Source organism: Fundulus heteroclitus, chromosome 7 (assembly GCF_011125445.2).
Source record: "Fundulus heteroclitus isolate FHET01 chromosome 7, MU-UCD_Fhet_4.1, whole genome shotgun sequence".
In the NCBI taxonomy this organism is placed as follows: domain Eukaryota; kingdom Metazoa; phylum Chordata; class Actinopteri; order Cyprinodontiformes; family Fundulidae; genus Fundulus; species Fundulus heteroclitus.
In genome coordinates, this window is record NC_046367.1 from 38,059,084 (window position 1) to 38,074,517 (window position 15,434).

Genomic DNA, 15,434 nt, shown 5'->3' on the forward strand with positions numbered 1-15,434 from the left:
TCCCGCTCCGGCTCTGGTTCTGCAGCCACTTGAGTATCCTCAGCAAGATAAATGAAATGAAAAAATGTCGCTAGGAACACCTTTTGCATTTCTGTCTTAAGAAAATATTGCCTGAAAATGTGGTTTACTCCCAAACCAGTAACACTGTGGTTTTCCTAAACCTCCATGTTACTGGTTTGGGAAAACCACTAAAGTATCAGGATATACGGTGGCACTCCTGCTAAATGCCAGCATTTAGGATGTAAAAAAAATTAGACCATGAATAATCCTTTTAAAACTTTTTATCATATCGTTCTAGCCTCGCTGCACTGGCTTCCGGTTGTTTTTAGAATAGATTTTAAAATTTTATTGTTTGTTTTTAAAGCTCTTAATGGTCTAGCCCCCCAGTATTTGACTGAGCTTCTCCAAATCCATGTCCCGGCCAGAACAATGAGATCCTCTAATCAGTTGTGTGAGGGATTTACCCCCTCACTAACAAATAATGTAAACAGGCATTTGTTGTTTTTTAAAGTAATTGAGTATTTGGGGGAAGGTGTAAGTTTATTTGTAACTTTATGAACTTTGTTGTTCTCACCACTCTTTTTTTTTTTTGAGGTCACCTGGTCAGGTGTTGCCATGGAAGCGCGCCCATGAGCAGTACTAATAAGGACCTGGTGTTGTCAATCAGCCTCATGAGGGAAAATCCATTTTGATTGAGATGGAGGGGAGATGTTTTGGTTTTTGTCTAGGATTTGGAGTATTGTTTTGATTTGTTGAAGTTTGAATGTAAATTGTTTTTTTTTTGTTTTTCCTCTAGAGGTTTTAATTAAGTTTGTTTCCTAAATATAAATTGTAATTGTTGTAAAGGTTTTCACCCCTGTTACTTTTTAGTTGGTACAGGCTGGTGCTTTAAGAGCTGGGTTGTTCCAATATGGGAGAGTCTGTTTTTTGTTTGTCCTGCACTGTTGGAGAAAGTGGAATCCCTGCTCCTCTGCTGTTTAATGTAAGGTCTGTTTTTTCACATTTTTTTGCAAATATTTATAAAAAAGAAACGGAGCTCTGCAATTTTTGGACTCAGTCTGATTTTTTTCCCTTTTTGTGTGTTTTCTGCACTATACCGGTCATTTTGAAGTCCCTAAGGTTTTTGCTTTGGCATGCAAACCCTTACATTTTGGTGGCAGTGGTGGCATGTGACGCCGATGTCCAGAAGAGCACAATAAGGATGGGCCCAAAACAGCAGACGAAAACCCTTAAAGTTCCGTCCGTCCGTCCGTTGTCTTCCGCTTATCCGGGGTCGGGTCGCGGGGGTAGCAGCTTCAGTAGGGAGGCCCAGACGTCCCTCTCCCCAGCCACTTGGGCCAGCTCCTCAGGAGGAATCCCAAGGCGTTCCCAGGCCAGCCGGGAGACATAGTCCCTCCAGCGTGTCCTGGGTCTTCCCCTGGGCCTCCTCCCGGTGGGACGTGCCCGGAACACCTCTCCAGGGAGGCGTCCAGGAGGCATCCTGACCAGATGCCCGAGCCACCTCAACTGGCTCCTCTCGACGTGGAGGAGCAGCGGCTCTACTCTGAGTCCTCCCCGGATGACTGAGCTCCTCACCCTATCTCTAAGGGAGAGCCCAGACACACTACGGAGAAAACTCATTTCAGCCGCTTGTATCCGGGATCTCGTTCTTTCGGTCACGACCCAAAGCTCGTGACCATAGATGAGGGTAGGAACGTAGATCGACCGGTAAATCGAGAGCTTCGCCTTTTGGCTCAGCTCTCTCTTCACCACAACGGATCGGTACAGCGCCCGCTTCACAGCAGACGCTGCACCAATCCGCCTGTCGATCTCCCGCTCCATCCTCCCCTCATTCGTGAACAAGACCCCAAGATACTTGAACTCCTCCACTAGGGGCAGCACATCCTCCCCAACCCGGAGAAGGCACTCTACCCTTTTCCGGTTCAAGACCATGGTCTCGGATTTGGAGGCACTGATTTTCATCCCGGCCGCTTCGCACTCGGCTGCGAACCGCTCCAGTGAGAGCTGTAGATCACGCCCTGATGAAGCCAATAGGACCACGTCATCCGCGAATAGCAGAGACGCAATCCTAAGGCCACCAAAGCGGATCCCCTCAACACCTTGGCTGCGCCTAGAAATTCTGTCCATGAAAGTTATGAACAGAATCGGTGACAAAGGGCAGCCTTGGCGGAGTCCAACTCTCACTGGAAACGAGTCCGACTTACTGCCGGCAATGCGGACCAGACTCTGACACCGGTCGTACAGAGACCTGACAGCCCTTATTAAAGGGTCCGGTACTCCATACTCCCGGAGTACCCCCCACAGGATCCCCCGGGGGACACGGTCGAATGCCTTCTCCAGATCCACAAAGCACATGTAGACTGGTTGGGCAAACTCCCATGCCCCCTCAAGAATCCTGCTGAGGGTGTAGAGCTGATCCAGTGTTCCACGGCCAGGACGAAAACCACACTGCTCTTCCTGAATCCGAGATTCGACTATCCGACGGACCCTCCTTTCCAGAACCCCTGAATAGACCTTACCAGGGAGGCTTAAGAGTGTGATTCCTCTGTAGTTGGAACACACCCTCCGGTCCCCCTTTTTAAATTTAACCCTTAAAGTTGCAGACTCAAAGTCAGCGGAGGAGATGGAGCAGGATGGAGCTACAGGTCAGCCAACTGTAGTCCGGCAGTCCAGGGAGGAATTGACATCACTGGACATGAATGCCATTGCTGCCATGCTGGAAAAATGTCTTCAGTGCCAGAAGGACTTTGCTGATCGATGGGACAAAGAGGAGTGCAAGCAGGAGAGAAGATGGCGGCAGCTACAAGTGCAAGTAGGCAACTTGAGAGATGAGGTTGAGATGCGGCAGAAGAGTGAATCTCCACCTCAACCAGGCCCCTCTTCAGGTGCGGATGAAGAGCCAGTCTTTCAACGTCGTTCCCAAGGTGGACCAGTACAAAGAGCCTGGACTCAATCAGATGTTCCAAAGTTTCAAGAAGGAGATGACATTGAACAATACCTAACAACCTTTGAAAGGTTAGCAGCGGCCTACCAGTGGGCAGAAGAGGACTGGGCAGTAAGGCTGGTACCTCATCTCACCGGCAGGGCCCGAGCAGCAAACGTGGCCATGGCTGTAGAGGATGCTTGTGACTATGCTAAAGTAAAGGCAGCCATCTTAACTAAGTATGAGATCAATGAAGAGCTTTACAGACAACGATTTAGAGACCCTGAGGTTCGAGCTGGTGAAACCCCTCGAGAGTTCTATAATCGTCTCAAAGATCTTTATTTGAAGTGGATGCAACCTCAGAAGCGGACGAAGGAAGAAATGGGGGAGATCCTCATTCTGGAACAGTTCTACACTTCACTGTCTCCGGAGCTCAGAGTATGGGTTAAAGAGAGGAATCCAACATCAGCACAAGAGGCGGCAGAGTTGGTTGAAAACTTCCTAGCTGCAAGACGGGGACCAAAAGCCTTTCGACACAGCTTTCAACAGAAGCCCAGTTTTATACAGGGTAAGTCTGTGGGGTCTGGTTTGGGTGGTGGTCCAGGTCAGGTGACGGGTGTAGAGAAGCCAAGAGGGAAGACATTTCCATCTGCTAAGCTTAAGTCAGAAGTAAAACCTGTAGTTTGCTATGGTTGTGGTCAAGAGGGACATATAAAACCAGAGTGCCCGTTAAGGAAGGCCAAGTCAGCATATTTCTGCACTGTGCCGAGGCCGGTGGTTGCAGATCAATTTCAGGGTAAAAAACAGGTCATGGAGGTTAAGGTTAATAGGAAGTTAGTCACTGCCCTCCTAGATACAGGAAGCGTACAGACCTTAATTCATCCATCTATTTTGGAAGATCAGTGCTATCTAGAAGGGCCAGGCCTTAATATTTCCTGTGTTCATGGTGATCATAAAACTTACCCTACTGCTGCAGTCTACTTGGAGGTGGCGGACCAAACGTATCTTTTAAGTGTGGGTGTAGTAGAGGGTCTTGCTCACAAAGTGATCTTAGGTCAGGATATTCCGGTTTTACCAGATCTTATCCAGTCTTGTAAACCAGTGTGTGTGGTAACCAGATCACAAAGACGGGCTAAAGAACTAGCTGGGGATGGTTATGAGTTTATGGCTGATGCTGCAGAAACAGACCAGCAAATAGATTCTGATATGGATGGTGACATAAATTCCCTCCAAGAACTACCCTTCTTCAAGTCTAATATTCCTGCAGAAGAGAGTTCAGTCAAAACGAGGAAAAGCAAACAACAAAGAAGGCTTCATAAAATGGCAGGTACAGTGAGACAAAAATCCTTGGGGTTGCCAGATCTTGATGAGGATATTTTGGGTGCAAATATTGATTTCAAAAAGCTGCAACAAGATGATGAATCCCTGGTGACTCTTTTTCAGCAAGCGACTCCAGTCTCAGATAATGAAATCTGTAAACATTCTGAAGGACGGGGTTACATCCTTAGAGATGGGTTTCTATATTTTCAGTGTGGGAAAACAGGTTCTGAGAAACTGGTTGTGCCTCAAGGTTTAAGGGGACAGGTGTTAAAATTGGCACATGATGTTACCTGGGCGGGACATTTGGGTTTTAAAAAGACTTATGATAGGATTTTTGCTAGGTTCTATTGGCCAGGTCTTTATAAAGAAGTGAAGGATTACTGCCAATCCTGTGCAGTCTGCCAGCTGTCAGGAGGTAGGAATGTTTCAAAATATCCGCTACAGTCATTGCCTATCATTGATGTCCCTTTCAGCAGAATAGGTATGGACATCGTAGGACCACTTGAACGGACCCAAGCGGGGAATCGGTTTATCCTTGTTGTATGTGACTATAGCACTCGTTATCCTGAAGCCTTTCCACTTAGAGACATTACAGCTAAACAGATAGCCTATGCATTACTCCAGCTGTTTTCACGGGTGGGGATTCCCTCAGAAATACTGACTGACCAAGGTACTAATTTTTTGTCCAACAATCTTAAGCAGGTCTACAGATTGCTGGGCATAAAGGGTATCCGGACCACCCCCTACCACCCACAGACAGATGGGTTGGTGGAAAGGTATAATAGGACATTGAAAAGTATGTTGAAGAAGTTTATTTCTGTTAATGGCAAAGATTGGGATAAGTGGTTGCCTTATCTTTTGTTTGCGTATCGTGAAGTTCCCCAGGCGTCCACGGGCTTTTCGCCATTTGAACTTCTTTATGGCAGACGGCTAAGGGGCCCTCTGGATGTTCTTCAAGAATCCTGGGTTGGCAAGAAGGACCAGTCGGTCAACATCATTAGCTACGTCTTAAAAATGAGAGAGAAGATGGAGGAGACAACCAACCTAGTGAAGAGGAACATGGAGGAGGTTCAGCAACAACAACAGACCTGGTATGATAAGAGCGCCAGGTGCAGATCCTTCAAGCCAGGTCAGAAGGTTATTTTATTACTTCCAACAACTGACAATAAAATCTTGGCAAAATGGCAAGGGCCATATACTGTGATGAAGAAGCTAAGTGCTACTACTTATGAGATCGAGATGCCTGAGAGAAGGAACTCTAAACAGACTTTTCATATTAATCTGCTCAAGGAGTGGAAATCACGGGATCCACCCCTTAGTCAGCAGTATTTTGTTCGTGCAGTAGAAGATGAAGATGATGAGGGTGAGTTGCCATCTGTCAAAGACTCTGCTGTTTCACCTGATCTCGCTCATCTTTCTTTCACCAAGCAACAGGAGTTGGAGGCTATCATTCCACCAGACCTTTTCAAAGAGCAACCAGGAGCAACAGATTTGGTGGAGCATGACATTCGTCTGAAGAATAGTACTCCTATTCGGCAGCGCATGTATCGCATTCCAGAGAAGATGTCTCCTGTGCTCAAAGAAGAAATTCAGGTCATGTTGAAGCTTGGTGTGATAGAGCCATCCAGCAGTGAATGGAGCAACCCTGTGGTTTTGGTAATTAAGAAAGATGGGAGCATCCGCTTTTGCATTGATTTTCGGAAAGTGAATGCTCAATCAGACTTTGATGCCTACCCGTTACCAAGGTTGGATGACCTTATTGAATGTGTTGGTCAGGCTAAATATATAAGCACGTTGGATCTTTGTAAAGGATACTGGCAGGTTCCCCTAACCGACGCTGCCAAGCCTCTCACTGCTTTCAGGACTCCTCAGGGACTGTGGCAGTTCACGAAGATGCCGTTTGGACTCCATGGGGCTCCGGCCACGTTTCAAAGACTGATGAATAAGGTGCTCTTAGGTATGGAATCATTCACTGCAGCTTACCTTGATGACATTGTTATTTATAGCAACTCATGGCAAGAACACCTAATTCATTTGAAACAGGTGCTGCAGACCATAAAGAAGGCTGGTCTGACCATACATCCTAAGAAATGTTCATTGGCCAGGAGGGAGCTCCAGTATTTAGGCCATATCCTTGGTGGAGGGGTCATAAAACCAGTGAAGGATAAGGTAGAGGCAATCAAAGCAGCAGAGAGGCCAAAAACTAGGAAACAAGTCCGATCATTTTTGGGTCTAGTAGGGTGGTATTGGAGGTTTATTAGGAACTTTTCTGCTAGAGCAGCCCCCCTTTCTGACCTAACTGGAACCTCAACAACAAAAATTGTGTGGGGAGGGGCACAGGAAAGAGCTTTTCAGGATTTGAAAGGGGCACTGTGTCAAGAGCCAGTGCTTCAGAGTCCAAACTTTAGTTTACCCTTTACGGTTCAGACGGATGCGTCTGCCAGGGGGATCGGGGGGGTACTTCTGCAGGGAGAAGGAATGGAGAGGAAGCCAGTTGCCTATATCAGCCGAAAGTTGTTTCCACGGGAGACCAGATATTCAGTGGTAGAATTAGAGTGCTTGGCCATTAAATGGACAATCGACTCGTTTCGGTACTATCTAATGGGCCGAGAGTTTACTCTTGAGACTGACCATCGAGCATTAAAATGGCTGGAGGTCATGAAAGATACAAATAGTCGGATCACAAGGTGGTTCTTGTCCCTTCAACCTTACAGATTTAAGATTTGTCACATTCCCGGAAAACAAAACAGTGTGGCAGATTTTCTGTCTCGCTGTGAACACAGAGAGCCTTCTGAAGGGGGGGAAAGTGTGAGGGATTTACCCCCTCACTAACAAATAATGTAAACAGGCATTTGTTGTTTTTTAAAGTAATTGAGTATTTGGGTGTAAGTGTAGGTATTGGGTGAAGGTGTAAGTTTATTTGTAACTTTATGAACTTTGTTGTTCTCACCACTCTTTTTTTTTTTTTGAGGTCACCTGGTCAGGTGTTGCCATGGAAGCGCGCCCATGAGCAGTACTAATAAGGACCTGGTGTTGTCAATCAGCCTCATGAGGGAAAATCCATTTTGATTGAGATGGAGGGGAGATGTTTTGGTTTTTGTCTAGGATTTGGAGTATTGTTTTGATTTGTTGAAGTTTGAATGTAAATTGTTTTTTTTTTTGTTTTTCCTCTAGAGGTTTTAATTAAGTTTGTTTCCTAAATATAAATTGTAATTGTTGTAAAGGTTTTCACCCCTGTTACTTTTTAGTTGGTACAGGCTGGTGCTTTAAGAGCTGGGTTGTTCCAATATGGGAGAGTCTGTTTTTTGTTTGTCCTGCACTGTTGGAGAAAGTGGAATCCCTGCTCCTCTGCTGTTTAATGTAAGGTCTGTTTTTTCACATTTTTTTGCAAATATTTATAAAAAAGAAACGGAGCTCTGCAATTTTTGGACTCAGTCTGATTTTTTTTCCCTTTTTGTGTGTTTTCTGCACTATACCGGTCATTTTGAAGTCCCTAAGGTTTTTGCTTTGGCATGCAAACCCTTACAAGTTGCTACTGGCCATGCCTAAAACCAGACTTAAAACCAAAGGTGACCGCGGCTTTATGGCAGCGGCACCGAGACTCTGGAATAACTTGCCTTGCCATATTCGATCGGCAGGCTCCTTGTAGGTTTTTAAATCCTCTCTAAAAGCACATTTCTTCTCCCTGGCTTTCAATCAAGTCTAAGTGGACATTTGGCAAAATTATATTTTATTTTAAAATGTATTTTATTTAAATTGAAACATTTATCCTATTATATTTTATCTTCATTAAATTTTTCTTTTTGCATTGTGTTTATGTATTTTAGCATTCAGCTTTTTTTTATACTCTGCAACTGTGGTTTCTGTTCAGCACTTTGGTCAACCCCAGTTGTTTTAAATGTGCTTTATAAATAAAGGTTGAGTTGAGTATAATTTCACTTTATCCTGTGTAATTCAAATTGAACTCAAATAAATCTGAAAAAAAAGGCGAATTTTTCGCGTTGATCTTCTGCAGTTGGTCGCTTGACATTTAGCCTCTATCCGCTTGCTGGTTCCTCCTGTGGTGGAGATGGATTTTATTGAGCGAGCCACGGTGCTGTATGTAATGTGGAAAGCCGAAAAATGGCGTCAGCGCCTCTGGGTCAACCAGTTCCTCCAGAGACACACCCAGTCGGTTACTATCACCACCTGTATCTGCAGCTGGATGACTTCCAGCGGTACTTCCGTCTGTCCAGGACCCTTAACGTGATGCAAATTGACAGATAAGTTCAGATTTTTTAACTCGAGCAACATTTTGCTCTTCGCGCATCCACCGTGCCGTTCGCAGTTTAACTTCACTCTATTCGTCCAATTCGCACCAGCCACATCTCTCAAAATGTGTTGTCCGCATCGCCGACCATTAATTCACTCCTGAACACGGCTGAACATGGATAACGTGTAAATCATTGCTCTATTCACCTTGTTTGCGTTCGGTGTGAATGTACCTTTAGAATAATAAATGCAAAAAAAAAAGGAAGTGCATTAATTTGGTTGCATAAATGTATACATTAATAAACTAGAATCATGTTTGTTGACCGATTGATTTTATTCCACGATTTAGTCCTATTGGGTATACACAAATTACGGTGAATCTGATTAACCAGAAATAAAGTTCAGCAGTCCTAAAAGAATATTGATAACATTTACTAATTAAAACACTTTAACTAAAATTGTATTTTTTTAGAGAAGCGATGTAATCACACAATCTGGGAATGCGTTTCTCAACTGGAGCCTACTTTTTTGTTGTTGAGGGCGTTGAAAACATGAACAGTTTTAAATTGACCCAGGTCCTTTATGGATTTTATGTCGTCAGCATCTCAGTGCCACCAAAGTAACAAGCATGACTTAATTAGAGAAAAAAGTAAAAGTTTCGGAACTGCGCAGCCAGAGTCCAGAACTATCTTTCACAACAAACCTGTCATGAAAAAAAAAGTTTCCCTCACAATCTAATAGATTTGTAGACATTTGGAAGGTACAGCAGTCACATATTGCAAAGTCAAAATGTGGAAATGTCAACAGACCTACCAAAGAAGACTGAGTGCTGAAATTAAATCAAAAGGAGTTTTAACAAAGTATCAATTTATGGGGTACACACCATCCATCTTGTTTCTCAGTTGAAGTCCTTGTTTTACATTGTTTCTTCTATCAGGTTTTGTACACTTTTTAAGCCATAGTAGGTTTTGCAATGCACCTACCGCTTTGTCATGTTTTGGATGGAAAGCTACGAGCACCACCAGTACGCCAGAATGTTTTAGAGAAGCAGCCTGGTTGGCGCCACTAATAATTTTGAGGTTGTACACCAAAACCCAAAGCCATGACAAAATTTCACGAGTGAGGCCATGAATGAGTCACAGACTTTCAAAAGGGGATCTTCTTTGAGGGAAAAATGTTTAATTTGAAGATGTTAGTCTTTATCGTTTCTTAGCTTAATTTAAACTTTGAGTTTGTTTCATCATAATGTGCAGAAATCTCAACAGGGAAGAGATGTTCTGCAGCACATTTAGCCGATCCCTAATTTCATCCAAAATCCGGAGTATTCCTATCCTAACTATAACATTCCCATATTATCCAATGTCTGCTGAGGGAAAATATGAACTAAAGAACCCTGAGTTTGCCTTGGTAGTCACCACATTTCTGAAAATGACCTTAAAGGGTGGCTTTTATACATTTATATACGAACTGACAGTGAAGCTAAATTCCTCTTTCCTCCTCTGTCTCTGAATAACCCGGACACCCTACAGTCCCTCTCTCCACCTCATTGGCTCCAGCAGGCCTCTGCTAACCTCTCGTTAAACCTCTGACACCACTCTATGTGGGGTTTTGCCGCCTGCATGGATGCACCCGCTCCATCACAGGGCAATCAAACAAAAGAGAGTTTTGTGTGTGTTTATGCAGCTCAGGACCTTTCCCCTCTCCCTGAAGTCGTCCTCATGTGTCGTGTAATTGTTCTCATAAACAACCAGCCCCCTCCGCGTTGTTATTTTAGCTGCTGCAAGCACTTTCCACCTCTTTGAGCTTCTTTTAGCTCCTCTCAAACACAAATTTCCAATTTTTACGAAAACGGCTGGACTGAATGTGGTATCTTTTTGTTAAGATGCAACCGTCCATTTATCCCTAGGTGTTGCCAGGCCAGACGAGACATATAGTACCTCCAGCATGTTCTGGTTCTGGTTCTAGCAGAGGTGAAGGGTTGACCGTGTAAAAACAGGGTGCAGGCATAGAGGACAGTTCACAAATTGACTGTGGAGTAGACTGAGGTAAAGAAGGGTAGATGCCAGGGCAGAACATGCTCTCCGGATCCTCAGGAGTTTCTTGAATACAGACAGCGATGCTCCTGTTCTGGTAGCGGTTAGTAGAGGATTCCACCATCGTGGAACGACACATGAAAACAGTCGGATTGTCTTTAGCGTGGTGTAGGTACTGCTAGATGACAATCCCTTGACAACCAGAGACATGTTGTAAGGCTTTGCTAGAGCATTCAAGTAGGTGGGAAACGTTCCAAGAAGCACTTTTTGAGCTAACAAGAGGGACTCAAATTTGTTGCTGATGGCTAAGGGTAGTCAGAAGAGCTCGATTTCCTCAACCTGAGATATTTTAGACTGACTGAAGGCCAGACGCGGCACCAGATTCAGGACCAGCAGCTGAGCTTTCACACGACAGGCTGGGAGTCCAGTCAGCAGGGTGTTGCAGCAGTTAAGGTAGGAGATGACCAAAGACTGCATCAGGAGTGGTAGGGCAATTTAGACACGGGCTGATTTTTTTATCAACGTTTCCTTATCTTAGTTTGCTTGTGCACATATGGAGACAGAGGGTGACATGTTTGTTTGGCATTCCTTAAGCTTGTGCAAGGCTCTGCTCACAACCTCTGATGTCTGCGAAGTTCGCTGCCTTGAAAACAGCATGTAACGTCAAGAGGCTATAAATTCACAGTCCCCTAAGCACCCATTTAAAGCTAAACTAGCCATCATTAATTATTCAACTACTAACCCTGTTGTGAGGAAATAAAGGATATAATAACTGCACATCATATATTTTAAAATTGTACACTTGTTTCTGGTATGGAGATGCTTTTTCCAGACAAATTGCCTTCACTCAGACAGCTGCAACCTCTTTGGATTAAAATGCTGCTCAGGTTAAATGAAGAATTCAAAGTGGGAAGGTGTGGACCATGCATGAATGTCTTAAAGCACTACCCACAAAAACCCAAAGGAACGCCACAGATCTTACAAAAAGTCCCAACTTGTTAGATCTGTTTGTGCAACAACACTGTCAAGATAAGAGATAAGATGGGGCTTTATTGATCTCACAATGGAGAAATTCACTTGCCACATCGGCTCATACAAAAAGGTGAATAGTAGGAAAGGTGCATTCAGTTATATACAGTGAATCTTCATATATACAATGGATCAAAAGAATAGGTTTTATACAGTTTCTTGCAAAATGATTCATTGTTTAACTCTTTAAAATTGTATTATCTTGGTACAAAGTATATAGTTCACTTATTAGTGCACTTGTCAGTGCATAATTGTGAAGGAAAACTGTAATTGCATTTTTTTAACCAATGACAATGTAAAAGGTGTGACAGTGTTTATATCCAGCTGCTCTGAGTCAATGCCCAGTTTTGCACATCCAGGGTCTGAAATTCTTTTGGCTCTTGTTTGCAAAATACCTCAAGCTCCAGCCAATCAGATGAAGAACATGGATTTAGGTCTGGACCTTAGGTGGACCATTATAACACCGTTGTAGCTGCGGCTGTATGTTCAGGGTTGTCATCCTGCTGGAAAGGGATCCTCCACTCCAGTCTAAAGTCTTTTGTAGACAGCTTTTCCCTCCAGATTTGCCCTGTTAGCTCATCTGGTCAACTCTGTCCAGCCACTGTGCCCTGCTGAAGAAAAGCTTCCCCACAGCCTGACGCTGCCCCCACCATGTTTCATGGTGGTGTTGATTTGTTCAGTGTGCTGTGTTCTGTTACTTTGCTAAACGCACAGGCCAAATATTTTAATTTTAGTCTCAACTAATAAGAGCACCTCCTTCCACGTGTTTGTGTGTCTCCTGCAAGTGTTGTGGCACACTGCAAAGAGACTTTCATCAGTTACTTTCTTTGTTACACTTTTCCAAAAGAGGCCAGATTTATAGAGTGCACATATAATAGTTGTCCTGTCCAGAGATTTCCCCATCTGAGCTATGGATCTCTATAGAGATCATCCACCATTGGCCTCTTGGCTTCTTCTCTGATCGAAGTTCAACCTGGAGAGACTCACACAGACCAAAAGAAGCAATTAGAGAGATTTATTGACATATATCAGAAAAGTTCTTTTGGACTCGGACTCTGGCAGAAGACGTGAAAGCTGCGAAAGTTTGGATGTTTATTTTAGGATTAGGATTAGTGAAGTCTTCCCTCCTGAGTGCGAACACTGGTGGTGGAGGCCAGAGGAGAGAAGGAGCCAAGTGGAGCCAGGTGGAGCTTGTGAGCTTGAAGAAGGAGACGAGGTGGAGGAGTGTCAAAGCTCAGCTCAAGGGCATGATGATCCATGGATGGAGAGCCTTATATATAAGCAAAGTCTTGAGGGATGATAGGATGATGACTTGACGCTGATTGGCTGGGTTACAAGTACAAGACAAGCCAATCAGTGGTTACAGAAACAGCCGAGTGAGTCTCCCAGTTTGAATTTACGTCTAAACTTAATTTCTAATTGCCTGGTCTGTCAGTTTAGGTCAACAGACTTTTCCTGGCAGGTTTGCATCTTTTCATAACTGTCGATTGTTCATGATGGTTTGAACAGAGCTCTATGAAATGGCAAACCTCCAAAGTCCTCACAGAACTGTTGGATTTATTCAAACATCAAATTACACACAGTTAGATGCTACTATTTAGGTGACTTCTGAAGGTAATTGGTTGAATTGGATTTTATGTAGAGATATTAAAGTAAAAGGGGAATTGAATACAAGTGTTCCACTGACTTTTCTGAATTTTATTTCGAAACATTTTTAGAAACAATTTTCCTTCCACTTCACAATTATGCGTTGCTTTGCAACAGTACACCTCCTAAAAATCCAAATTAATCCCATCATGTGCTCTGCAGAAGGGTTTGAGGTTATAGAGAAATTCAGATGAAAATCAGCTTTATTTCATTTATGAGCTCAACATTAATGTAATTGTTATTTATTTTCTACTTTCAGAGTGTGTAATTAGAGGTTAAATTGCTCACTACCTCAAAGACTTTTCAGGTTATTTATAATTTAAGTCGCTAGAAGTTAGCTGGGCTGCTATTTAGGGAACCGATATTTCTCAAAAATTAATCTGGCTGTACAAAATGCACATGTTTTGTTTTTATGTCCCAATCGGTGTTAGGAAAGACAAGAAAGAATATTCCCTCATGACACAATCTGTAATCTTCCTGCTGACTCCCCACTGAGCTTTTAGATAACATCCTCCACAGTGTTGCGCAGCGTCCTGTTGTTGTGTGGCTCTTTATCCCCTTTAATTGTATGCTATTACCAAACAGAGCCAGCGCGAGCAGACCTTTATCTGTGCTGAAAGCCCTGCTTACTGTAATGATAATCTGCTGATAGATGGAGCTCCACTTGACAGAGACGAATGTGGCAGGCACACACAAACGCGCAGACAAAAGCACCATCTTTGCAGTAACAGTAACAGCGCGCATTACTTGGGTCTGTGGACACATCATGCTGGGCGCGATATAAAGGTGCGTCTGTTTTCAGGGTGTAATAAATGTGTGCAATCTGTCAGAGAGGGTACACACTGCTGTTCTAGTTATTAAGGGGTGTGAGGAAGATGTGCACCGACCGGTGTGTGCAGAGGTCGATGCTGCCAGTGGAAAAGAAGAACTCATGGCGGTCATCTGTGAATCAATAAATGTTGATGCCTCTGCGGAAACGTTACAGACTGATTCGTGAATAAAAACAAAAGTAAAAAATTGAAAATTCAAGTCAGATTGTTATCATTTCTGAAGGAAGAAGCTGAGGCTTTCTGACCTGAATCTGACTGTCAAACGGTTCCCAGCTCAAAGCTCAATGCACAAAGACGACCCAGTTTACGTCTTTGTGCATTTCTACTGTACTAAATGTCTCTCTGTAATCTTTAGTTTCAATTGTTTTACTCTTTTTGCGCCCTTCCTATTTTCTAGCATAGTTGTGAATAATGTTTTACGGATTCCCAGGATGTAGCTGTGCTTTTTCTACAGTTTCAGGATAATTAGCAGTGGGACGAGGTCTGAAGGTGGGGTCCTACCTTAGGGTTGCCAGTCTTCCCTAATTGATACTCACAAGTTTATTTCATTGTCAAACCAGGGAGGAACCATGTTCTGCGTTTTTTCTGTTAAATTCATTTAAAATAACCTCATATGTATCAAATAATTAAGACTGTTAGGCCAGACATTGAATTAAATAAAAGCAAACTTCCCAAATTGTTAATTTGGACAGAAGTTAAGTTGCTTAAATTCTAAAATCAAATCTAATTTCTAAATGTAAAAGTATTTTCTATTGCTCAACATGTTTCGATTTAAGCCTGAATTTTTTCAGACCCCTGACAGATTAAGATATAATATTATGTTTATTCAACAAAGATAGTTTCTGTTTGGGTGTTTGCAATAATCAGCTAACTTCCTGTCTGTACATTAATGAACAAATATGAATACAAATGTGATTGTGAAGCAGTTTGATCCCTCTGATTGGCAGAATTGCTGAAGTTCTTCATGTTTTTTGGGCTCCTTCCATGGACACAGCGTGGTCATGCGTTTTCAAAAGGGTTGAGGTCTCGTCTGGCTGGTCATTTCTCTGTTTGCACACCCTGTTGTGTCCAAGTTTTAACCATGCAGGAGATGACAGAAAGTGGAGCCAAAGAATTTGGAGGCTGTCCTATTTCCTGATCATTAAATCCACTTTGTTCGATGCACCAGTACCACCTGCAGTTAACCCACACCTTAGCTTGATACCAGTTTAAGTCTGAAACCATAACCATGAGTCCTCCAGACAAAGTTCTTGTCTTTGTGTCCAAATGGTTGAATTATTTGCATCATCCAAACACTGGATGCATTTCTTAGTCGAGGTTGAACGTTTCAAACTTAAAGCTGCGGCCTTTTTTCTTGATCTGCACCCTCTCAGTTTATGTAAATGTAAAAATTGCTTCAGC

General features: G+C 43.2%; 2 protein-coding genes across 3 annotated transcripts in view; both read left to right on the top strand.

Annotated features, from left to right (window-relative positions):
- The window catches only part of ramp1 (receptor activity modifying protein 1), a 115,061-nt gene that overhangs the window by 32,220 nt on the left and 67,407 nt on the right, over positions 1–15,434 (top strand). The window lies entirely within an intron of this gene.
- Positions 471–7,121, top strand: LOC118563752. The gene is made up of 3 exons (XM_036139593.1): positions 471–1,235; positions 2,598–3,491; positions 6,106–7,121. Exons 1-3 carry the CDS (start codon positions 911–913, stop codon positions 6,180–6,182), a joined length of 1,296 nt encoding a protein of 431 aa, XP_035995486.1. The 5' UTR covers positions 471–910; the 3' UTR covers positions 6,183–7,121.